General features: G+C 36.6%; 1 protein-coding gene across 1 annotated transcript in view; it reads left to right on the top strand.

The window, feature by feature from the left end:
* Position 1: 1 nt before the first annotated feature.
* Positions 2-26,424, top strand: part of BICC1 (BicC family RNA binding protein 1) — a gene marked incomplete at its 5' end in the record, with an annotated part of 286,932 nt that continues 260,509 nt past the window's right edge. Inside the window, one exon of the mRNA XM_008061686.2 lies at positions 2-119. Within this exon, the coding sequence (XP_008059877.1) occupies positions 2-119 (118 nt within the window). The remainder of the gene's footprint in view (positions 120-26,424) is intronic.

Below are 26,424 nucleotides of genomic sequence, written 5' to 3'. Positions count from 1 at the left end.
CGACTCGCCCGTGCCCGGCTCCGAGGACGACCTCGTCGCCGGGGCGCCCCTGCACAGCCCCGAGTGGAGCGAGGAGCGCTTCCGCGTGGACAGGAAGAAACTTGAGGCCATGTTACAAGGTAGGCATCCCCCCGCGTCCTGGGACTCCCTCCCGGACATCCCCGCCCCGCGCCCCAGCGCCCGCTCCGCCGGCCCACGGTCGATGCAGCTCCAGGCCCCCTTCCCCGCGGGGACGGAGGACACCCGGGCAGTGGAGACCTCGCGGGACTCCCCACCCTTCCACGCCCCTTAGGTCTCCAGGCACCGGGGTCCCTGTGCTAACTTGGCTGGCTTCGGGAAAGTCGAAGGCCGAGTTTGTGTTGGCTGGCCCAAGTTGTGTTCTAGACTTGGAGATGCCAACTTTCGACCAGACACCTGGGCTGTGCCATCCGGATCCGTTCAGGCCGCACAAGTATGCGTGACTTTCTTCCCACTCCTTGGCAGCCTCGAATTCGGTCTGTTTCACTCTCTCTCCTTGTCAGTATCCACTTCCTCCAGCTGAGGGGCCTTGTCTCGCTATTGGGAAATACTCTGCAGATGTCAAGGCTTAAGACAGGAGCTCCCGCCCTCACCCCCACCCTGTGGTCAGAGGGGCCAGGATGAGGGAAGCAGCCAAAACGTGGGATAGTGTGGGCCAGTGCTGCTGTGTTTGAGGACAGTGTGTGTTCATCCCCTGACAGGCTTATAAAACACATCTTGAGTTACATTCAGTCCATAAAAATCTTCCTGTGCTATGGATGTCTGACCTTGCCTTTCACAATTTGGGATTATTTATTAACTCCTTCCTTAATTTCTCTGGGAGTTTCCTAGTTTGAAAAGCGTTATACTGAACTGGAAACAAAATCTGCTTTCTAATGTGAGGATTGGAGTGAACGCTTAAACGTCCAAGGTCATTTTGACCTTCCTTAAAAAATGTTGATTACTAGCCTACCTGTAGCCAGCAGTGGGACTCATGTCCCACATCCAAAGAGAGAAATAAGGCAGTTTGAATGACTGTCAATCTTAGGATACGTGTAGAGAACCAGGCGTTAGTCTCACTAAGGGCGCTGGTGAGGATTCATTCAGTAGCTAGTGTCTTTTTATCATGGGAGGATTGGAGCTTTTCAAACTTTCTTTTGTGGCTTTATGCATAACTTACTTTGACTTTATCAGTCAATGCATCGCCTTATGGGAGCAGTTTTGTCCTCTGAAAATGCGGTGGCTTCTTCGTTCAATTAAGCAGGTTATTTTAAGAGGGAACAGCATGTTTTCCAAAACAATAACTTGGTGGAAACAAATAGCAGGAGTGTTTGGCAGGCGTTTTTGGATGTGCTACAAACTTGTCTCCCTTGTTGCTTATTTTTATTGATAAACATCCCTAATGTGTATCATGTCTCTGTCTCTCCTTCCCTCTCTTTTCCCCTGAAATTTATGTAACTTTGAGGGAGAGTTACTTCTGTGACAAACGGTTCAAATAAAAATATTATAAGGCCGATTTGGAAATTAAAGCCCCAGTTGCATTTCAGTAACTCATTTTAGTTATTTCATCTGATCTACCTAGTTTCTGATAATAAAACAAAATATTAAATTTATGTCAGGAAAATGTTGTAAGATTGTTTGGATTGAACCGATAAAAGCACAAACTCATCCTTTTCAAGAAGTTTCCAACTTGTTTTCTACAAGGATTGGAGTGATATGAAAGATCAGTCTTCTAATAATACCTGTATTATGTCATCCCTACCTGTTTTACCTGTGCACAGACAAGTAACAACAGGGATGTTCGCTTGTGGGAAGTTCTTGTGTATAACTTGAGCTTTAGGATGGATTTATTTTTTGAATTAATCCATTTTCACTTTGAATAAAATGAAATTTGAGTGAGGCGTTTTTTAACTTTGAAGGCTCTCCTTTTTCTAAATCTGATATCCTGACATAAGACTGCTTAAAATAACTTTGTAGTGATAAAATTTTCTTTTACAAAATGTCTTAACGGAGTTAACATCTCTTCAGCAACCTACATACAGTCACGCGTGACTTAACGGCTGGGGTACATTGAGAAATGTGTCACTAGACACTTACATCATTGTGGGAACATCATAGAGCATACTTACACAAACCCAGATGGAATAGGCTACCACACACCTAGGCTATATGTTATAGCTGTTGCTCCCAGGTTACAAACCCACATACTATGTTACTGCACTGAATACTGTAGGCAATTGTAACACAATGGTTGTATCTGGTATCTGTGTCTAAACATAGAAAAGGTAATATGTCATATTACCATGGTTGTGACATCAGTAGGAGTTTTTCAGCTTCATACAATCTTTCTGGACCACTGTGGTTTATGTGGTCTTTTGCTGACCGAAACAGAAATGTGGGCATGGGAATCACTCAGACCTAGGTTCAAAACTCTATTGGAACTTGGGAAAGTTCCTGGTCCTCTCTCTGCCTTCGATTTGCACATTTGTAAAATGGGACTGATACGAGGAGCTTTCTCTCAGGGTTTTGTGGGAATGAAAAAGATAATGCCGAATAAGCTAAAACTTGCCAGAGTATTTGGTAAACAAATGCTTTATAAATATCAGTTGCATTTATTATTAATAATAAATATTACACTATGGATTCAAAAGATTTTCAATTCCTACTGCATTTTATGACATCAAGTGTATACTCAATATATAGTTGGGGAACAAAAGAATTTTCCAAGTTATTAATTGCAGAAATAAAATAGATAGAAACCAAGGTAGTAAGTCTAGCAAGTCAATAAGTATTCTAATATTGTTAGATACACTTTGGTGGAAAAATTTTATTTGAAAAGTGTCTAGTAAGTAAAGTCTGTGAAATTGGGTTTCTGATTATTATGAATTTGGACCTGCAATTTTTCTATTTACAATTGACTTAAAATATGTACAATTTCCAACTTAAATCAGGATAAATAAGATTATCTACCTTTAAGTCTTCAAAGTGCAAATTGGTTATTATAATTCTTGGAATTTGTTTCTGGAGAGACTGTCCTGGGGGCAAGTTAATCTTTAATGAGGTGTATTTTTATTAGCAGAGAAATTCTTCTATGCAATGGACCAAAAATTCAGTGAGGTTAAAATATAGGCAATAGGATAGTAGCCAAAGAATGATCACTGAATTCTAAAAGAATTGATGTGCATAAAATCCACCAGGCTGAAAATGTAGAGAAATATCACTAGTTTTTTTGGTCTAGTCACTACTTCAGAGCAGCCATGCAGAGTATTTGGCATTTTTGTTTTAATCTAAATTGAGATTATTGATTTCATTAGTTTGTGGTTTTGTAAATGGGAATTTATTTTTGAACTGTATAGTTAGCCTTGGAATGAATACCATGGACAGCATTTTTAATGATAAAGAAAACTAATTTTTAATTTTTAAAATACTGCTCTTCAAAATTCAGATTTCATGCTTCATGTGAGATGATAGTGTTGATTCATTTAAATTAATGATATGTGAGTTATGATAGGTAAAGAGGAAAGAGAGTGTTACAGCAGAAAGTCCTGGAGAAAGTAGCAAATAATTGTGTCAAGAGAGAGATAGGTCTTACTGTTTGCCAGAGTACTGAGAGGCTTGGGGGGGGGGGGGGGGCGGCGAGTGGCTTATTTTCATGAATAGAGATTGACATCTGCTGGACTTTTATAAGACTGCTGCCAAAGATTTTAAGAATCATGTTGCATTTTTACAATGATAGGCAGATCTGGGATCATTCACTGCTGCTTGCCTGAGTAGCAGAACTAGCCACTGAAACAGGAGTTAATATATCTCATTGATAAAGTACAAGCAGCAATTATGCTATCATTTAAATTCAGCAACCTTTAGTGAATTTTTTTTTTTTATGTTAGTGAATAGGTAATTTCTTAGACTTTTTTGTGGGAATAGGAAGAAATGAAGCAAAAGTATATAAAATGGAGGTTTACTGGATAAGTAGAGGGTGAAGCTTAAATGAATAGAGTTTTCTAGCTAATGCTTGATCAAGGCTAACAAACAGCAAGAACAAATCAAATAACTTTATGAGCTTAGTGGTTAGCAGTGCAGGGCCCTGGGCCAGATCTAGATTTGAATCTTGGTTTTACCTTTTAATAGGGAGCTTGGGAAAATTCATCACCTGCAACCCAATTTCTCAAAGAAGCTGTTAATAATAGTTCTTCTGTCCTAAGGTTATGACAATTAAGAGAAAAAAAGGTATGTATAAACCTTCCCAGTGTTGACCACAAAGGAAGTGCTGAATAAATGAATAACAGCAATATTCATTGTAAATCATAATGTATAAAGTATACATTCTTATGTTGAAAATGAAAATCTAGTGTATTAGAATATAAAATGATCTTATGTTAATGAATATTCTCAACTATCTAAATATTATTATTGGCCTTCCTGATGGTTTGTAGAGTGTTGAGTGTATTAGCCCTTGCAAAGGTGGATGAATTCATATTGAGTAAAGTTCCATTACACACAAGTGTGGGATTCTAGATTTTGTTCAGGATGAGAGGGCTTTTCACCCTTTTTAGTTGTAATTGTTCTTTCTTTGAGTGTTTTTTATTCTTTGACCTGTACTGAGCTATTCACTTCTGTATTTTTACTAAAGACTGGCAGCAAAATCAATTCCTCTTTCTTTTAGTTATAGGTTTCTCTGAACTTGAGTCATTCATTGATGTCTAGAAAGAAACTTTTTCAAAGAAAATGCTGTGTCTAGGCTAACATGTTCCATTTGCTCACCTGTAAAATGGGGATAATAATAGTCCTACCTCATGGGAATATTGTGAGCACTGAATGAAGGGGTACATGAAAAATGCTTAGCCCGGTGCCAGGCAAATGGTACTTAATAAACATTTGTTCATCCTCATCAAACAGAAAAGCTTTTGCACAGCCAAAGAAACTGTCAAGAGAATAAGGAGACAGCCCACAGAACGGGAAAAAACATTTGCGAATTATATATCTGACAAAGGCCTAACTTCTAGGATCTACAATGAACTCAAATGAAGTGAAAGGAAAGAAAACAAACAGCCCAATTAGGAAGTGGACAAAGAACGTGAATAGACACTTTTCAAAATAAGACATATAAGCGACCAATAGATACATGAAAAATGCTCAGCCTTGCTAATCATCAGAGAAATGCAAATCAAAACTGCAGTGAGATACCACCTAGCCCCAGTAAGGATGGCCATTATTAATAAATCAAAAAACAACAGATGGCCAGGCTCGGTGACTCTGCCTGTAATCCCAGCACTTTGGGAGGCTGAGGTGAGAAGATTGCCTGAGCCCAGGGTGTTTGAGACCTGCCTGGGCAACTTGGTGAGACCTCATCTCTACAATAAATCACAAAAACTAGCCAGGTGTGGTGGCATGCATCTGTAGTTCCAACTACTTGGAAGGCTGAGGCGGAAGGATTGTCCAAGCCCAGCAGCAGGTTGAGGCTGCAGTGACCATGAGCGTGCCACTGCACCCTAACCTGGGCATCAAGAGCGAAATTCCAACTCAAAAAACAAAAGCAAACAACAACAAAAACAACAGATGCTGGTGTGGGTACAGAGAAAAGGGAACACCTCTACACTGTTGGTGGGAGTGCGAGCTAGTTCAGCCTCTATGGAAAGCTGTGTGGCGACTCCTAAAAGAACTAAAAATTGACAATCCATGCCTTCTCCTGGGAATATATTCAGAGGAACATAAATTGTCCTACCAAAAAGACACCTGCAGACGTGTGTTTATTGCCACACTATTCACAACAGCAAAAACATGGAACCAACCCTACTGCACATTGAAAGTAGACTGAATAAATAAAATGTGGAACATATGCATGATGAAATATTATGTAGCCATAACGAAGAACAAACTCATGAACTCTGCAGCAAATTGGAGGGAATTGGAGCCCATCTTACTTAGCGATCTATCACAGAAACAAATAACTGAATACCACATGTTCTTACTCATAAGTGGGACCTGAACATTAATCACATTAGCACAAGGGAGGAATCATCAGTGGCTGGGTACTACCAAGGGAGGGAGGGGGGCATGTAACAACACAAAGGGTACCTGGTTCTATACTGGAGGAGTGAGGGCCAGTTGGAGGCCCAAACTTCACCTGCATGCAGCCTACTTGTGTAATTAATCCTTACTTATATCCCACATCTCTGTAATAAAATAAAATTTAATAATTAAAACAGTTTAGTGGCAGTGGCCCTGACTCATGGTAAATAAAGATTTCAAAACACTAGAAAGCAAATGCTTGCTAGGTTTTTTGTTTTTTTGTTTTTTTAATTGCATGTGAATCAGTGGGGGTGGTGTTTGTTTGTTTGTTTTTGAGTGAAAGTCTCTCTGGAGAAATCAGAAAGTTTGTTAGGACAGTTTTCAGAGGACAGGATGGAAAGTTAAACTTGCTTTACAGACCAATAAAAACACATGTCAGAGGTTGTATAGCTTGGCAGTAAAGAACTCAGGAGCTGCTGTCAGACCAGCCTGGGTTGAGGTCCTCCCTCTGCCTCTTGTAGAGTCCTTTGAGGATGCATCCAGAAGGACAGTAAAACCCCAAGCTCACAGGCATGGAGCAAATACAAGCACTCTCAGTAAATGTTATCTCTATGAAGACTTGGGGGGTTGGTGAAGTTGATCATTGATAAGTTAACACATAGCTAGAGAGGTTTGTTATGCCAGTGACTTTTACAGACAGGAATGTATTTGGCTACGACTAACATGAAGCCTGGCACAGAGTGGCTTAACCAAGCCAGGGGTGTATCTTTCTCATGTAACGAGAAGTCTGGGCTAAGTGGTCCAGAGCTGCTCAAGGTCATCAGGAGCCCAGCATCTTCTCTTGTCCTTGCTTCAACCTGTGGCATTCTGCCCCATTTTTGCAGTATGGCTGTGACTATGCTTTGAGGTGCATCTGCGGTTTATGCAGGAAAAGGTGGAAGAACAAAAATTGTTTTTTGTTTATGATTTTGCCTTTTTATGTGACAAAGACTTATCTTCTTTGGAACTTCCATCTGTATTTCTTTAACCACTCTTTGCTGCAAGAGATTCTGGGAACATATCTTTTTTTTCCAGTCTCTAGCAGAAGCAGGCAAAGAAGAAGGGTGTTACAATGGGCGCTAAGTGATTCAAACCATAGTTTTTCCACAGTGGGGAAAGCAGAAGAGCTTTGCAACCCCAAATTCTAAGTTGTGACTGAAGCCAGCGTGTACTTGTATCAGAGATTTTGGCTTGCACTGCTTATTGCTAGAAATTTAGATTGTTTGGTAACGTTTCATATTGGTAGAATTTCTTTCCTGACGTAATCCAGGAATAAGCCTAAATCTCAAAGAGGAAACACCTTTGATCATCTAAAGCTGTTTACATCTTGTATTCCTATTCCTATTATTATTATTATTATTATTATTTTTAGTCAGAATCTCACTCTGTCACCCAGGCTGGAGTGCAGTGGCATGATCATGGCTCATCGCAGCCTTGACCTCCTGGGTTCAGGTGATCCTTCCACCTCAGCCTCCTGAGTAGCTGGGACTACAGGTGCTTGCCACCATGCCTGGCTAATTTTTCTAATTTTTTTTTTTTGTAGAGATGAGATCTTGCTATGTTGCCCAGGCTGGTCTCGAACTCCTGGTCTCAAGCAATTCTCCCATCTTGGCCTCTCAAAGTGCTGGGAATACAGGCATGAGCCACCATGCCTGACCTACCCCTTTTATGAACAGGATCTAGGGCTACTAAGTACTGAAACTATCTTCTTAAACAATCTACATTGTTTTCTCCATGTCAATTTTTTAAATCAAAAATTACATGATATGATACAAATGCCCATTTTACTTTTTATTATTCTAAGATAGTCTTGTTCTCCTCCCACCTCCCCCCTTCTACCCATCTCAAATTTTTTTTAGAATTGACAGGTTCATTGTAGTTCATGCTTCTACCCTTTTGACTTTTCATAGATTGGTTTCTCCATTACAATCTGATCAACAAAGCCACAATTTGTTCAGAAGATGAAGCCATTTGGAGATAGCTTGATAGTAGAATTATCAAGTTTGTGACTTGTTTTGCTGTCTGAAATTGTCCAGAATTATGAGCTAATAAAATATAACAGTTGGCTCATCCTTGTTCACTTTAAGACAGAGTTTTTTCTTTAAAAATATGTGGGGATGATAGTGACAATATATATTCTTTTGTGTAAAATGCTTAAACCACCAGGAATGAGGTACAATTTTAATGGTAATTTATAATGGCTTTTGCAGTGTGTGAGGATATTATTGGCAAGAAACTCTTGCTTTTATGCTGCAAAAGCCACCACATTTGATTTTTTAATCCTTTTACAATTTTGATCATTTAGGAAAATCTCCCAAATGCACAAAACTATCAATAGAAACACTCTGTGGATGTTATACATATATAAATCCTTTTCCTACCTGCTAAGCTACTAATAAGTGCAGGTAATGAAAATATTTCTATTTGTAACAAGTATTAAATCTTGTTCTCATTTATGTTGCTGGCATAAAGAAAGATAATGCTCACTTTCTAGCTATAAGGTGATTTTCTTGTTATAGTGAAAAGATCAACCACATACTAGTCTGCATATTGAGCTGATCTAAAGCTTAATGCACTTATATTGGAAGGTGCTTAAATGTAGGATTTGAAAATAGTCATTGCTGTTTTTCTCCTGATTTTAAAAGTAATACAAACTTATTATAGAATACTTAAAAGTACAAGCAGATGTAAAAAAACAAAACAACCCTCCCCAACCCAGAAGTCCTCCCTAGGTCCAGAATCCCCACTGATGCTGTTTTCAGAATTTTTTTATGGTTATTTTAAAAATATGCCCACACATAATTTATTTTTGTGATACATGTTGAGTTTCTACCATATGTCAGGTGCAGTGTTAAGCTTTGGGGATGCATATGAAACCAAGATAAATATGGTCCCTACCCTTCTGTAACTTCAGTTCTAAACTGGGATCCTATCTTTTTCACTGAGTTTTGTATCATGGGTATTTTCTGTTTCATTAAAATTCTTGAAGAACATGGTTTCAAATTCTATGTAATTCTTTTGATGTATCATTCTTTGTTTAAACATTACACAATTTTAGAACATTTTTAGGTGGCCAGACAGTGGAAAGAGCCTAATGCTTCCACTCAGACTGCCTGGGATTCAGATTCTGGCTCTCTCATTTATTAGCTATGTGGTCTGTAACAAGTCAATAATTTATTTGAGCCTCAGTCTCTCCATCTCTAAAATGATGATAAAAGACTAGATTGTGAGGGTTAGAAATACTGCATCTGCAAGTGCCAGGTGTGGAGCAGATACTCAAGATATGACAGATGATAAATATTAATACTGCTGTCCCAAATATTTTTGCATAAAAACCCTTTTTGCATCCTTAATTATTCTCCTACGAAAAATCTAACTAGTGAAAATTTCAGAGTAAAGGGCACGGGCATTTTAATGTTCTTGATCAATTTTGCAAAATTATTTTCTGGAAACTTTTGCAGGTTAGGCAAAAGAGACAACAAATTCCCAGGGTAACCTCTTTCTTGTACCTGTGTTTCCTGCTACCTGGCTTGTTTGAGCTGGCAATTGTGCAATATTAGGAAGCACTGAAATTACCAGTACAGAGTTAGAGTTTTGCTTTGCCTTTTTCATTGAAAATTTTAAGTGATGTTTGTCTTACCTACTTAGGGTGTCTGTGGATCAAAATTTCTTAAAATGTGTGTGCATAAAAAATCACCTGGAGAGTTTGCTTAAACAGACAAATTCTGGGCCTTTCTCTGAGATTCTGATTCTGTAGGTTTGAAGATGGTAGTGGTGGTGGTAGTGGCAGGGTCGTGTATCTAAGGTAGGTGGTAGTGGAAGGGTTCTGCATTTTGAAAAGAATCTCGTGCATCTTACTAGGTGTTAGGGGATGGTGAAATCATTAAAGTTAAGATTCCGATTATTTTCTTTTTCCATGTTATTAAGCCATCGTGAAGTATTTTCATCTGGGAGCATAATTTCTAACAAGCATGTTGTATAATTTATAGTGGCTTCTTATAAAGGACTTGAGAGAAGATACAAATCTGTATATTCCTCTGGAGGGGATATATTACCTTGGTTATTGCTCATAATATAGGCTTATAATACAATAGGTTTTCCTACAACCTCCCATTAAAGTTACATATAATAGATACCTACCTAATATCCTAATATGTATGAAATACCTTACATTTTTTTATTATAAAAATTTAAAAAACAGGGAAGTCCCTTCGGGTCCCCTCCCACTGTGGGAGCTTTTCTGTCCTCTCAATAAATCCTACTTTAAAAAAATAATTTAAACAACAGTATGAAGAGAACTTTTAAAAAGAAAAATAATAATCATCCTAACATTTATTTTTATTTTTCTACCTTGAAATATAATTCTTGACTATTTGTATAGAGTTTAGGTAGTTGCTGTTATAGTATTAGCTACTGTTTTGTATCCAGCATTCTAGCTGAATGTATTAAGTGTCTTTGGTATTTCTAAGCAGTTTTCAGAACTAAAATTTTTTTGGTGGAATAATAGTACTTTTGGTTGTAAAAGTTATTTTTTGCAGTTGAACTGCCTTATAATGAACATGATTATGTAGCTTTTTTCTTTTGGAATTGTATTCTGAGGAATACATTTGAAGATTATGGTTATAAAGAATGATAGTGATTTGAAAGCAGCAGCTGATTTGTAATGAGCACTTACTATATATGAGGCATTACTCTTAGTGCTTTATGCCTGTTCAGTCATTGCAGCCTCTTAGCAACAACCTGTGAGGTACAGATGTTGTTTGGAATCTGCATTTTACAGGAAAAAAAGCTATAAACTTTTAAAATTTGGAGCCCTGGTTTCTTTTTGAAATTATGAGTGATCTAGACACTAGAGTTCCTCTTAGGGTGGTTATTGTAGAGCTTTGATTTTTATGTGCTGTGGAGACATATCATAGCTGAGTTTAGGATGATAAACTACCCTGTGCAATAGGTTACATTGCTTTTTGAGTGCCCTGGTAAAATGTAGAGGAATTGGGTGTTAGACTTGGGGTGGGTTAGGATTCTTAGTGAGAATGGACATGTCCCAAAGCCTTCTACTAGCTTTGGTTATGTTTTCTCAGTTTTCCCCTTTGTGAATGGGAATAATAATACCTCTGTCCTAGGATTATTATGAAGATGATGTTAATAAAGTTGGCTCACAATTGGTGCTTTGTAAATGGTTCATAGATTTCAAATTTGTCTCCTGTTCCTCTCCAGCATCTAGTTGAGTGCTGTGAAAATAGCTAGAGTGTGTTTATAGAATAAAGGACCCATGATGGATCTGGACGGAAAACTCTGTCCCATATTGGGATAGTGGACCTAGCACTGACCTCATATAATAGAACTTTCAAGCTAAGTCATGTGCTTGGCTTTAAGAAATACCCAGTAGCGGAAAACTCTCAGGGGAAGTGGGGGTGGGACTGGCAGTTGGAAACTGCTAGGGGAGGGAAGGGCATACCTCGTCAACATGGGTACCTGCATGATCAATGTTTGTATACATAACCCTGAATTGTACTCCACATCCTTATAATAAATAAATAAATTTTAAAAAAAAAGAAAAAAGTACCAAACAGTTCTGCCCTGCACAAATAAGACAGAGCAGTTCTCCACGTGCAAGATGGTTTCTTCACCCTCAGTCTAGGGGATATGTAGAATGTTGTACTATTAGTGACACTACATTAGTGTGAAGTTTTGAATAAGGATATGCAAACCTCAATTCAAATGAGATTAATGTTAAATACTTAATTTACATCCTTTAACTGATCTAGATTAGTTTTATAAATTGATATTTCTAAGGTTAATATAATTTTTCAATTTATTCAGTTGCAAATACTGAATTATCTTGTTTTTAGAATAATACATCCTTAGATACTTGTTGAAATATGATTTAAAAGCATCTCAGATAAGAGATAATCTAACTCTTAAAAGTCAGAGTAGCTTTTATGTTAGTTTGCTCACTGCACTGGGATAATCGTTGAGTTATTTTGAATTAGAGAGAAATCTCTTCTTTCCACATAGTGGTTGATCAGGAGTCAGGTGCCTCAAGTTCCTGACCCAATCTTGCCACTGTCTTGGTCATCTTGGACACCTTGGGTTTTGGATTAGATGCCTCTTAAAACCTCTTTCAGCTCCTGCATTCTAAGTCTTTTGCATAGCATATAGTACAAACCCAATAATACTTTGAGTGTGGTGCTAGAGGCTGACCCAGCTATCCATACATGAGTAGTTTGGGTAGGAAATGGTCTTGATTTGTACCACACACATGAGTATTCACAGAAAATGGGGAATGTGATGGAAAGAGGATAGTTGTAGTGTCTTCTCTTTGGAGGAGCAAGTTTTTTAACATCTTGGCAGACAAGTTTGAAGCACCCTAAATTCTGTGTGCTAGGTGTTAGCTAATTTAAGTTTTCCTGTGGAAACTGAGCAGAGACTACAGTGTAAACCATAGTTGGGATTTGTTGGTGTTAATATATAGTAGTAGAAAAATAGAAGATTTTATGCTTTCCCAAGCACCATCTTTTTTTGTCACATCTTCCTTTTCCTTTGTTCATGTATCCAGATACCAAACTTCATGAGGCAGGATTACTTACATCTAGCATCTAAACCACTAGAGTTACATGGCAGAGAAATATAATGTTCATTAGAGTAACATCTCGATAAAAAATAAAGACATCTATATGCCTAAATTTCAAGTATTTCAGAATTATTTTAATTGCTTGTTCATTATTGGGAATGAACACAAAATTTCTTTTATCTTACACAGAAGACCACTGAAGCTTATATTATCTATTATCTGTGTTGTTCACCTTAGCACTTTCTGAGTTTTTTTTAATCATTTGATCATAATGATTTTTAAAAGATGGAAAATATATATTTGGCTTGAATGTTGCAGGAGGAATCATTTAAAGAAATGTTTATTTTAATCTGGGGAATTTTTTTTTTTTTTGAGTCAGAGTCTCACTGTTGCCCAGGCTGGAGTACAGTGGCACACTCATGGCCACGCCAACATCGACCTACTGGGCTTAGACGGTCCTTCCACCTCAGCCTTCCAAGGAGCTGGAACTACAGGAGTGTGCTACCACGCCTGGCTAATTTTTTGATATATTGTAGAGACGAGGTCTCACCAAGTTGCCCAAGCTAGTCTCGAACCCCTGGACTCAGGCAATCCTCTCTCCTCAGCCTCCCAAAGTGCTGGGATTACAGTCTTGAGCCACCACACCCAGCCAGAAAATGTATTTTTAAATTAATTTTTTTTTTAATATGGGAAAAAGCTTATCATAGATCTATAAAGTTTTAGTTTTTCTCCCCCAGGGATCTGTAATGTACTAAAACATTGTTGGTGCTTATATTGTGACCTTAACAGAAAACTTGCTTTCAAAAATATATTTACTATCAGTAAATGGTCATCTGAGATGCATTATCTATGTAAAGTATATTTGACTAAGTCAAAACATCTAGGCTTTAGCAACAAAACTTTATAAAAGTGGATTTGAATTTAAAAAGAATTCTGTATAAGTGATTAGCTTCAAGTTGTGAATGGTTTGTTTTTTGTTTTCATTTTAAATCATCTGGGAATAATGAGGCCATCTACAATGGAGAATTATTGCATGTGTTGGAGAAAAATCCTTAGTGCATATCGTGGGACTGTACAAGTGGATGAGACCTTTACCTTTAAAAGGAATACGATGTGGAAGAGAGGAAACATACTTGTACTTGTTAACAGAAAATAAAAGGAGATCAGACAGGGTAAGGCCCTACTTACTTATTGTACATCGTAGCCTGGGGTCACCTACCTCCACCCCACAAAACAAGGAAATGAAATGAGGGAATAAGGGAAGTCCAATAGGAAAAAAGTCAAAGTCAGTACAATGATGAACTATCTAGTTTGTTATCTCAGAGGATGACCGCTGCTTCTAGTGAGCTACAGAGACTGTGTCCCTAAATTTTCCACCTAAGGGATTAAAAGAAGAGGCATTTGTCTATCAGCTTTGACTCCCTCTTTGAGGAGTGTTGAGGGTTAACTTATGGAGACTGCCTTTCTTGCATTTTGGTATTACATGTTCTTAAACCCTCCTGGCCCCAACAGGCATCCAACAAGCTCCCAAAGAAGGAAGGGAGAAGTCTGTCTAGTGTAAGCTTGGTATGAGACATTGTCAGCACAAAGTTAGCTGAAACCTATGCAGAGCTATTTACTATATTGTGGCAGAAATCAGAAATGAAGCATAGTGGAAATGAGATGGTGTGTCCAGTGCAATGTCTTTATATACTTTAAATGCAATAAATAAATAAATAAATTCAGGAAAAGAGAGGCAGAAGTGTGTATTTCAGATATTTCATACCTCTGTTCTAAACCAAATAAAATTCCTCTGTGCATTCCTGATGACTGCCATAGAGAATGCTTTATGAGATTACAGAAAGAAAGTGTCTATGGTGAGCAAAATCAGGAATGGGAATACCAGTTCTCTCTCTCACAGAAACACTGAATTAATAGTATATGGTCCAAAAAGACTTTTGTGAGAAGGCCAGAAATCAGTTATGAAGTCACAGTGCTCCAGGTGAAGTTAAAACCAAAAAACGTTGTTTTGAAATAGGTAAGAAAAGCGGTTTTATTTTATTTAAGTTAGTTCCTCAAGCCAGCATAGCTCATGATCAGGAAGAAAAACCCAATGCCTAGTTTCTTTCTTGGAAGGGAAAGAGAAGAGTGGAATGTACTTCCAAAGTTCTGACTTTTTGAGATTACTCAAGAGATTGGGTTCTAGCTTGCCTGACTTGGTGTGGTGATGAGGAATAGGCATACTTTAGATGCCTGGGGTCTCCTGAGAACTCAAAAGAGGACTCAATGGCTTATGGTAAGCACCAAAGAACTTGTAGTACTACAGACAGATACCATAGGGAGCAAGAGACTACAACCTCCTGAAAAATAAACCAGCAAACCTCTCTGACTGTGAAATTATACATACAAGCTCAGAGAAGATTCATCTCTGTAAAAGGCTTGGGAGGCCCCTAGAGTCTCTATTTGGGCTAATTAGCAGAAGTGATTTTCTGTACAAAGCCAGTCTGCAAGTACTGGAAGAGGTGACTGTTTTTTCAAGTTCAAAAATTATAACACAAATATGGCACATTAATAAACAGGTAAATGTGGCCTATTCAAAAAAAAAAAGAGAGAGAGAGAGAGAGAGGAAAAAAAGCAAAAACAAAAACAAAACAATTCTTCAGAAACCAGTCCTAAAGAAATGGAAATCTCAGAGTTACCTGAAAAATAACTTAAAATGAACATCTTAAATTAGTTTAGTACACTACAAGAAAACATAGATACAATGAAACTATGCATGAATAAAATGAGAATATCAACAAAGAGATAGAAACTATGAAGAAGAACCAGACAGAAATTCTGGAGCTGAAGAATACAATAACTGAATTGAAAAGTTGACTGTAGACTTTATCACAAAGAAGAACCAGTAAATTCAAAGGTAGATAATTTGAAATTATTAATTCTGAGGCACAAAAGGAAAACATAAAAAAAAAGTGAAGAAAGCCCAAGGGACTTAAGAGATACTATCAAGTGGAATGATATATGCATTATGGGGGTTTCAGAAGAAGAAGATAGAAAGAATGAGGGAGAGACTATATTTGAAGTTGTAAGGGCTCAACACTTGCAAATCCAAAGAAGGAAATATATATCCAAATTCAAGAGCTCAAGGGACTCCAACCATGATAAAACAAAATAAATCTGCACCAAGACACATTGTGGTCAAATAGTCAAGGACAAAAAGACTCTTAAAGGCAGCAAGAGAAAAGCAACTTGGTAGGTACAGGGTTTCCATAAAATTATCATGGGTTTTTGGCAGATGCAGGACAGAATGGAATGGGATGGTATGAAGGATCTTCAAAAAATTCATGGAAAATGTGTGTTATAGAAAAACTATGAATGAATTCTACTTTTTTTTTTTGGTACCAAAATAAACTCACTTGTTACATCCTGTCTGAACAGGATCCAATTTGAGGCACTACAAAGGTAAAACATCAATCAGTTTGAAAAGAGCATCTATCTAGAGCAACATGAATCCTGGTAATATTGAAACAAGAACAAAATATCAAATTTATGGTGAAGCTTGAGTGAAAGAATGGTGAAATCATCAATGCTTTATGAAAAGTTTATGGGAACTGTACTCCAAAGAAATCAGCTGTTTATAAATGGATAACTCATTTTAATGTTGAAAATGAAGGTTGTGACCATCTACATCAAGTTTTGAGGGAAAAATTAATTTTATCCATGCTGTAATTGAAGAGGACAAATAATTAACAGCAGAAGCAATAGCCAGCACCATAACCATCTCAATTAGATCAGCTTACACAATTCTGATTGAAAAACTAAAGTTGAGCAAACTTTCCGTGGATGAGTGCCAAAACTGTTGTGCCCAGATCAACTGCAGACAAGTGTACAGCTTTCAATGAAAATTTTAAACAAGTGAGATCAAAATCTGAAGCATTTCTTCAAAGAATTGTAAAAGGGATTGGGATATGGCTTTGCCAGTCTGATCCTGAAGACAAAGCACAATCAAAGCAATGGCTACCAAGAGTGGGTGTGGCCTAGTAAAAGCAAAAGCAGACTAGTGAAGAGCAAAGGTCATAGCAATAGTTTTTTTGTATGCTCAAGGCATTTTGCTTGTTGATTTTTCTGGAGAGTCAAAGAACAAAATCTGCTTATTATGAGACAGTATTGAGAAAGTTAGCCAAAATTTTAGCAGAAAAATACCCAGGAAAGCTTCACCAGAGACTTTTCTGCATCATGATAATGCTTCTGCTCATTTCTCTCATCAAACAAGGACAATTTTTTTGAGAGTTTCAATGAGAAATCATTAGGTACCTACTTTATATTCCAACTTGGCTCCTTTTGATTTCTTTACATTTCCCAATCTTAAAAATTCTTTAAAGGGTATTCATTTTTCTTAATAATATGAAAAAGACTGCATTGACATGGTTAAATTCCCAGGATCTTAAGTTCTTTAGAGATGGACTAAATGGTTGATATCATTACTTACAAAAGTATCTTGAACTTGACAGAGCTTATGTTGGCAATTAAAGTTTATATTTTTTGTTTTTAACCTTTAATTCAACCTTTTTTCCATGAACTTTTTGAAGTTATTGTGTATATTTCAAGTGCTGAAAGAAAAAAATAAAAGCCTGGCAACCAGGAATACTGTATATGGCAAAACCCTCATTCAAAAATAAAGGATAAATAAAGACCTTTCTGGATAAATAAAAGTCAAAGAGTTAATTGTCATTGTACTTGCTTTATAAGAGTTAATCAGAAATTTTCAGGTTGAAGCAAAGGGACACTAACACTAAAATAAAAGTCTATGGAAATATAAAGCTCTTTGGTAAAAAAAATACCCATAGAAGATACATAAAAGAAAAGGAGAATGGAGTTAAAGGCATGTCACTACAAAAAACCCCCAAAACCAAAAAACAAACAAACAAACAAACAAAAAACAAAGCAGAATAGAAGACAGCAAGAGAGGCAAAGAAGGACAGAATAACAACTGCAAGCCATGAGGAACACAATTGCTATTAATGACAATAGTAAGTTCTTACCTAGTAGTGATTACTTTTAATGTAAACCCCTCAGTCAGAAGACATAGATTGGCTAGATGGATAAGAGAAGAACAAGAGTCAACTATATGCTGTCTATAAGCCAGTCATTTTATTTGTTTTATTTTTTAAATTTGGAAAAGAGAGCTTTATTTCTTATAAAGTGTTGCAGCTTGTGGGCAACCATTCAGACAGGCTGAGAATTGTGGCCTTCAGCCAGAAGCCAGAAACAGTCACTTTGAGGGAGGGGTAAATGGAACAGGAATTTATGCTGAGCAGGTGGTTGAATATACATATTTAATAAGCTATGGGAAGAATCATGAATTTTTATGAAAGGAGAACCATGCAAATTGAGCTTCACACCTCTCCATGGGTCCCATGTTTAAAAAATGGTGGTGTTAGCGTGATCCAAATGTGGAGTCTTCAGCCTTCTCATGTCAAAAGGGTGAAGCAGAGGACATGAAAACCCTCACTGTGCATTCTTCATAGACAGAGTCAGTCTATACTTGGTGGTCTCTTATCAGGAAGAAATGCTGGTTGGCTTTTGTATTGAAATTGCAAAAAGGGAGGGCAACATCAGACAGTTGGTTGATACCAGCAGAGGAGCAATTTTCCTAAAAGGACTGGCTTCTGTTTAATTCTAAAGGAAGAAAGCCTAATGGCAGTTTGTGAAGGAAGGGGTATAATGAGGCACGTCATGGATAGGAACTCAGTTTTCAAAGTTTCTCTGGGGTCACCTTGGCCAAGGAGGGGTATATTCAGTTGGCTGAGGGCTGAGGATTTTATTTTTATTTCTCATTTCTCTTTTTTGGCTGAGATTTGCCAGAGGCGGTATTGGTGACCACACTTTTACTTTGTTTCATATCATTGCTGGAGTGGCACAACTACTTGCCCTGGGTCCTTCCTGTCCCTTAGCAGGACTCCTATGGCTAGGGGATTTACAGTCACAAGACTTACAGCCAATTTAAATGTTCTAGGCCAGATAGAAATGAAGTGGGTAGGCACTGTTAACCTTTAAAATCTTTGAAGCAATGAAAGAGCCAAAAGCCAAAGCCAAAAAGCAAGGTTACAAAATTGACTTATCTGTAAATTTTATGCATTGAGCTACTGTAATCTAGGTTTGCATTACAGACTTGTAGCAATTAGCTATATAAAACATAAAAATTTTGCTAAAGTTATTTAAGCTACAGAATTTAGAGATTTTTATTGTGCTGCAGTGCTTTTTGTGATCATATCTCTACTTGCAAAAACCTCGTAACTGGGAACAACTATACCTAGGAGACTTTGTCACCAGGTATCTTCATATCCTTTTGGTAATTTTCTTTTAACTCTATGAAAAGCTCAATTTTTTCCATGATTGGGTGTAAAAGGGGCCACATGATGGCTTTGGAAACAAAGTCCTGCAATTTTCCAGCTGTTGAGGCATATTTATGCCCATCCTTGATTTGGGGGTCTGAATTCATTCTGCCCCTTGAAACTGGTTCTTACAATCTCACACACACCTCTCTTCTGTCATAGTCCCTGGGACGAGAGGGAGAGTGCTTATATAGTTTCAGCAGCAGGGCATCAGCAATGAAAAACTGATCGGGCCCAATGAGATTCTAAATAAGGGGGATTTGTAGGCTTTTCTGAGTCATCTCTAGCAAGATGCCCACCTTAGATATAAAGACATATACACAGATTGAAAATAAAAGGAGGGATTATATAATACATGAAAATGGCAACCAAAAGAGAGCAAAGGTGGCCATATTTATATCAGACAAAAATAGACTTTGAGCAAAAAAAAAAAAAAAAAAAAATCACCACGCAAAGAAGAACATTAAGAACATTATATAATGATAAAGGATCAGTTCCCCTGGAAGACATAGTAAGTATAAATACATATGCACTTAAGGGAACAACACTGAAATGTATGAATTAAATGTTGGCAAAATTGAAGGAAAAAATAGACAATAACATAATAGTAGTAGGAGATTTCAGTACCCTACTTTTGATAACCAGAGAGAACATTAACAGGGAAATAGAGAACTTGAACAACACTATAGACCAAACAGATATATACAGAACACTCCACCCCAAAATGGCAGAATACACATTCTTTTCAAGTGCACAAGGAGCATTCTCCAGGATAGATCACATGGTAGGCCACAAAAGTAGTCTTAAGAAATTTAAGAAGATTGAAATCATAACAAGTATGTTTTTAGATCATAATGGAATGAAACTAGGAATCAATAGCACAAGGAAAACTAGAAGATCCATAAATATGTGGAAATTAAACAACACATTCATGAATAATTAGTGAGTCAAAGAAGAAATCACAGGGGGAAATTAGAAAATATCTTGAGACAAATGAAAATGAAAATATAACATATCAAAACATATAGGCAACAGCAAAAACATTACTAAGTTTATAATAGTAAACACCTATGTAAAAAAAAAAATCTCAAATCAACAACCTAACTGTGTACTTAAAGGAACTTGAGAAGAATAACAAGCTAAGCCCAAAGTCAGCAGCAGGAAGAAAATAATAAAGATTAGGGCATATATAAGTGAAATAGACAATAGAACAGTGGGAAGAAAGCAATGGAAAGTAAGAATTAGTTCTTTGAAAACATCAACAAAATCAGCAGTTCCCTAACTAGACTAACTAAAAAAAACCAAAAGACTTAAATAAAGTCAAAAATGAAAGACATTATAACTGAAGCCACAGAAATATAAAGATCATAATAGAGATCATAAAATTTACAATTATATATCAACATTGGGTAACTGAAGAAATGGATACATTTCTGGAAACATAGCAGTCTACCATGACTAAATTATGGAGAAATAAAAACATCTGAACAGACCTATAACTAGTAAGGAGATCGAATTAGTAATCAAAAACCTCCTACGAAGAAAAGCCCAGGACCAGATGGCCTCACTGGAGAATGCTTCCAAACATTTAGAAAAGAACACCAACTCTTTTCAAATTCTTTCAAAAACACTTGCAGTTTCATTCTATGAGGTCAGCATTACCCTGTACCAAAACCAGACAAAGATACTATAAGAAAACTACAGAACTAGTGTATCACTGATGAATATTGATGCAAAAATCCTCAACAAAATTATAGCAAACTGAATTTAACAACACATTAAAAAAAAGTAATACATTATGTTCAAGTGGGATTTATTTTGGAAATGCAAGTATGTTTTAACGTATGAAAATCAGTGTAATATTGGTATATTAAAATGAAGGACAGACAACACATGATCATCTCAGTTGATGCAAAAAATGCATTTAAGGAAGTTCACCATCCTTTTATGATTAAAAACACTCAATGAATAAAGAATAGAAGGCACTTAACTCAACATAAAAAAAATTACATGTGAAAAATCCACAGCCAACATCATACTCAGTGATCAAATAAACAAAAAAACCCTAAAAATCTGAATGCTTTCTCTTTAAGATTAGGAACAAGGCAATGATGCACTTTCTAACCACTTCTCAACATAGTACTGAAAATCCTAGCCAGAGCAATCAGGCAAGAAAAACAAATAAAAAAGAATACAAATAGGAAAGGAAGAAGTACAGTTATCTCTGTTTACAGATGACATGATCTTTTACATAGTCAACTGTGGATTTTGCACACAATGTTTGAATTAATAAACAAATTTACCAAAGTTGCAGGACACTAAATCAACACATCAAAGTCAGTTGTGTTTATATACTCTGACAGTGACTACAAAGGCAATGAAGAAAGCAGTCACATTTACAATTGCATCAAAAGGAATAAAATACGTAGGAATAAACTTAATCAAGGAAGTAAAATGCGTACATGGAAAACTACAAAACATTGCTGAAAAAATTGTAGAAAACACGAATGATATCTCATGTACATAGATGGGAAGACTTAATATTTTGTTAACATGTATACATTATCCAAAACAATCCACAGACTTAATGCAAGCACATTAAAATACCAATGCCACTTTTTTGCATAAATATAAAAAAATTCTAAAATTCAAATGGAACCTCCAAGGACCTGGAATAACCAAAACAATCTTGAGAAAGAAGAAAAAAACTTGAGACCTCATTCTTCCTGACTTCAAAATATATTACAGTGCCACAGTAATCAAAACAGTATGGTACTGGCATAAAGATATAAATATAGACTAGTGAACAGAGTCAAGAATCCAGAAATAAATTCTCACTTTTATCATCAAATGATATTTGACAGAGATGCCAAGGCTATACATCGGGAAAGGACAATCTGTTCAACAAATGGTGCTGGGAAAACTGGATAAAGCTTGAAATTGGACCCTTACCTTGCATCGTATACAAAAATTAACTCAAAATGGATCAAAGACCTAAATGTAATACCTATGAAACTCCAGGTAGTAAACATACAGAAGAAGCTTCATGACATTGGGTTTGGCCATGATTTCTTAGATGCGATACCAAAATCACAGTCACCAAAAGCAAAAATAAACAAATAGTACTGCCTTAACCTTAAAAACATCTGTGCAGTGAAGGAAAAACAATCACCAGAGTAAAAAGGCAACCTACATAATGAGAGAAAATAATTGTATATCACATATCTTATTAGGGGTTCATATCCAAAGTATGTAAGGAACTGTAACTCAATAGCAATCAAATAAAAAATAGACAAAGGACTTGAATATTTTTCCAAAGAAGATTATACAAATAGACAACAAGCATGAAAAGATGTCTCCCTCACTTCTCTCTTCTCTCTCTCTATACACACACACAAGGAAAGCACAATCTCATATACGTGTGTGTGTGTGTGTGTGTGTGTGTGTGTGTGTGTGTGTGTATACATGTATACATAAAATAAGTAGTGAGCATATGGAAAAATTGGAATCCTTTCTAGTACATACTGTTAGTGAGAATGTAAGGTGGTGCTGCTGTGGAAAACAGTAGGAAGTTCCTCAAAAAGTTAAAATTATCATATGATCCAGCATTCCCACTCTGGGTATATATACAAAGGAATTCAAAACAATCTGGAAGAGATATTTCCATGCCTGTTTTCAGTGCAGCAGCATTCTGAACAGCCAAGATGTGGACGCAACCTAAATGTTTATCAGTAGAGGAATGGATTTTAAAAAGTGTGGTATTCAAGCCGGGCTCGGTGGCTCAGCCTGTAATCCCGTGCCTTTGGGAGGCTGAGGTGAGTGGATTGCCTGAGCCCGTGGGTTCAAGACCTGCCTGGGCAACTTGGCGAGACCTCATCTCTACAATAAATTAAAAACATGAGCCAGATGTGGTAGCACGCCTGTAGTTCCAGCTACTTGGAAGGCTGAGGCGGAAGGATCGCCGGAGCCCAGCAGGTCGAGGCTGTGGTGGCCGGGAGCAGCCACTGCACTCCATTCTGGGTAACAGAGTGAGACTCCAACTTAAAAAAAAACAATGTGGTATACATATATACAGTGAAATATTATTCAGCCTTAAAAAAGAAGAAAATCATGTTATATGCCCTACAACATCGAGAAAACTATAGGACATTATGCTAAGTCAGTCAGTCATAGAAAGACATTATGCTAAGTCAGTCAGTCATAGAAAGACATATATTGCATGATTCCACTTACATAATGTTTCTAAAGTAGCCAAACTCTTGGAAACAGAAAGTTAAATGGTGGTTGCCATGGGCTAGGTGATAGGGGAAAGGAGGAGTTCTTGTGCACAAGAACTTGTGGTTGTAGGTTTTCGGTTTTTAAGATAATGAAGCTGTAGGGATCTGTCGCACTACAATGTGCATATAGTCAGCACCACAGAACTTGTCACTTAATGGTTAAGATGACAAGTTTTGTTACATGTTTTCAACCATAATTTTTTTTAAAGAAATAAACTTGTCAGCTGTCATCTGATTTTTTCCCCCCTATATAGGACAGATTCGTCTTAGGTAAACCTTTATGAACAGGCATAATCGTTTAAAAACTGCTTGAAAGTTTTGAAAATAAGAGCAAAGATACTTGAAAAGTCAGAACTGGTTCTTTATCTTTTCTAATAGTTTTAAAAAGGGAGCACTTTCTGTATTTCATAGGGTGAGCACATTTATTCATTGAAACCTGAACCATGAGTATTTCCTTCTGAGACTTCCATAAAAATAAGTCTGCATGAAGGCAGAGTTCTGTGGTAACTGGAACCACGTAATAGCATTTACATTTGGTGTTAACATGCACCTAACAGGAAAAAGGATTCAGTTATTTTCAAGCTCTCAAATCCAAAATGTGCTGAATGGACATTTCTTTTAAAAAATAAATACACAAAATGGATTTGTGCAACTTGAAGTTTAAAAGAAATGTTCTTGCATTCCATAGTTAACAATTGTAACAATATCACTTTCTCAAGTTTCCATATTTTTTAAAGTAGACTGTCATGGTTTGGCTCAGCTACTAAATTAAATTATTGCTGACTTGCACATTCCAGTTGGTTACACTATAAGCTTTACCTCCCTTGGAAAATGTGCTCGATTTTGAATGTTTATTTCGGGCTACTTGGCTTGAAACACCCCTGTTTAGCAGTGAAGCATGGATGTATATGTGTGATCTGTGTTGTGTATCTAGAAAGGAAAGAAATAGTAATAAGTTTTACACTGTGATTGTTACAAATACACATTAATAAGGATATGAGGCACCTCAGATATGATATGAAAAGCAGTATTCGGTCTAATTAAATTCCTTCTTTCATTGATAAGGATGATTCAAGTTATATATAATCTGCATAAATACATAAACATAATACATGTCTATATATATTATTATGGATTGAATTGTGTCTCCTTTTCCCCCAAGTTCATATGTTGAAGTTCTAACCCCAAGTATCTCAGAATGTGATCTCATTTGGAGATAGGATTTTTGCAGTGGTAATCAAGTTAAAATGAGGTCATTAGGGTGGCACCTAGCCCAATGTGACTGGTGTCCTTACAAGAAAGGGGAGCTTTAGACAAAGAGACATGCATAGAGGGAAGACAAAGTGAAGAGATACAAGGAGAAGACAGCCATTTATGAACCAATGAGAGAGACGTGGAACTGATCCTTCTCTCATATCCCTGAAAAGGAGCCAACCCTGTCGACACCTTGATTTTCTATTTATAGCTTCCACAATCATGAGACAATATGTTTCTGTTATTTACGTCACCCAGTTTGTGGTACTTGGTTATTGCAGCCTAGCAAACTAGTGAAAGTTATTTCTCTATTATGCTAGAAATCAGGATTTACTCATTTAACTATGATACATGATTTTAATGTTTAGACATTTTAACTCTTCTTTCTATCTCCTAAGCACTCTTAAGAAACTAGTTTTTACATTTTGCAAAAGGGAAATTAAGGCTATGATAATGAAGGCGTTAGATTTGAAAAGTGGACCTGACTTTGCATAAATAAAAATCAGACTTTCTCTTATTCAGAAGTCTGTTAGTTTGTGCAATTTGTAGTAGTGGAACCCAAGTCCATTAGAGACCTAATAGATTGGAAAAGCAGAATTAACACCAAAAAAAAAAAAAAAAAAAAACCCACAAAAACCCCCCTCAAAATTACACATATTTGAATTAAATTTTCTATAGGTTAGAAACAGATATCCTCAAATAACTGCTTTTTCCACTGCCCCAAGGTAAGTGCCTTTTTATTGTGCTCATTTTGTTGTCAGTGGAGGGGACATTTGCATTTAGTACTTGGAAGAGTGGAGGGGGCAGTGTTGCTTTGACTGTGTTCCTCTGTATTCTATGTCACGCCGGGATGTCTGTGTTAGCTACTTCCAATCAATGAAAGAACATGCCTGGATGACCCAAACCTCTGACTGGGAAGAATCGGTGTTAGTGATACAGAAGAAGAACGCTATTTTATAATGTTTAGGTATTTTTGTTGTTGCTGTGTAGGTTGGGAGAGATTAGTCTCTGCGTGAAAAAGTGCTATAACTATTTGAGTTTTGTAGACCAAGATAGTGGAAGTTGTGAAATGAGCCTGACAAATGATTTTCACAGTAATCTTTAATTAAGGAAGTAAAAGAAACTGTGTATTACTAAAGCTAGCATTCTTTCAGTCATGTTATTGGCTTTTTAATTTGTCTAGTATTCTAGTAACTCAAAACATACCAAGGTTTACTATTTAAAAGGTTGTAAACTAGTGTTTAATGTAAGACTATAATGTTTTTGAAGTAACAAAGAACCAAAATCTTTTGGAAAAATTGATTTAGTGATTGGTAAACTTCTATTATCTATTCCAAAAATGAATTTCATGTTTAGAAAATAGGCAATCCAAGGACTTTATATGGTTTATTGTGTTTATGAATTTGAAAATTCTGTGACACTGAATTTTTTGGATGGAATTATTCTGTGTTATAATCATGAGTATCCTTTATAAATACATATGATTGGTGCTTTTATTTTGACTGTTTCCACCCAAAGCATTTCAAACTCATAGTTTTTAGTTATAAAATATTCCAGTCAGTCAGTACAGAGTATTTTTTATTTTTGTTTTTAACATTTTAGATGGTGAAGAATAACACAGTTACAAAAATATAGTAAAAATGAATGACTCAGTAATTTTTATCACCACACAGAACAAAACAGTAAATACTCTGTGCTCTCCAGAAATATTTTATGCTCCACTCTCTTACCCTTGGAGACTACAACTATCCTCCTTTTTATGACATCTTTCTTTATTCTTTTATTCCTATGTGTATATAAATCCCTAAATACTTTGTTTTGCTTTGTCTTTTTTGTTTTTGTTTTTTTTAGTTGGAGTCTCACTCTGTCGCCCAGGTTGGAGTGCAGTGGCATGCTCATG

Source organism: Carlito syrichta, unplaced genomic scaffold, assembly GCF_000164805.1.
Source record: "Carlito syrichta isolate Samal-C Ts95f unplaced genomic scaffold, Tarsius_syrichta-2.0.1 Scaffold305437, whole genome shotgun sequence".
Classification (NCBI taxonomy): domain Eukaryota; kingdom Metazoa; phylum Chordata; class Mammalia; order Primates; family Tarsiidae; genus Carlito; species Carlito syrichta.
The sequence above is the reverse complement of the archived record's forward strand: the minus strand, read 5'-3'. Positions and strand labels throughout refer to the sequence as shown.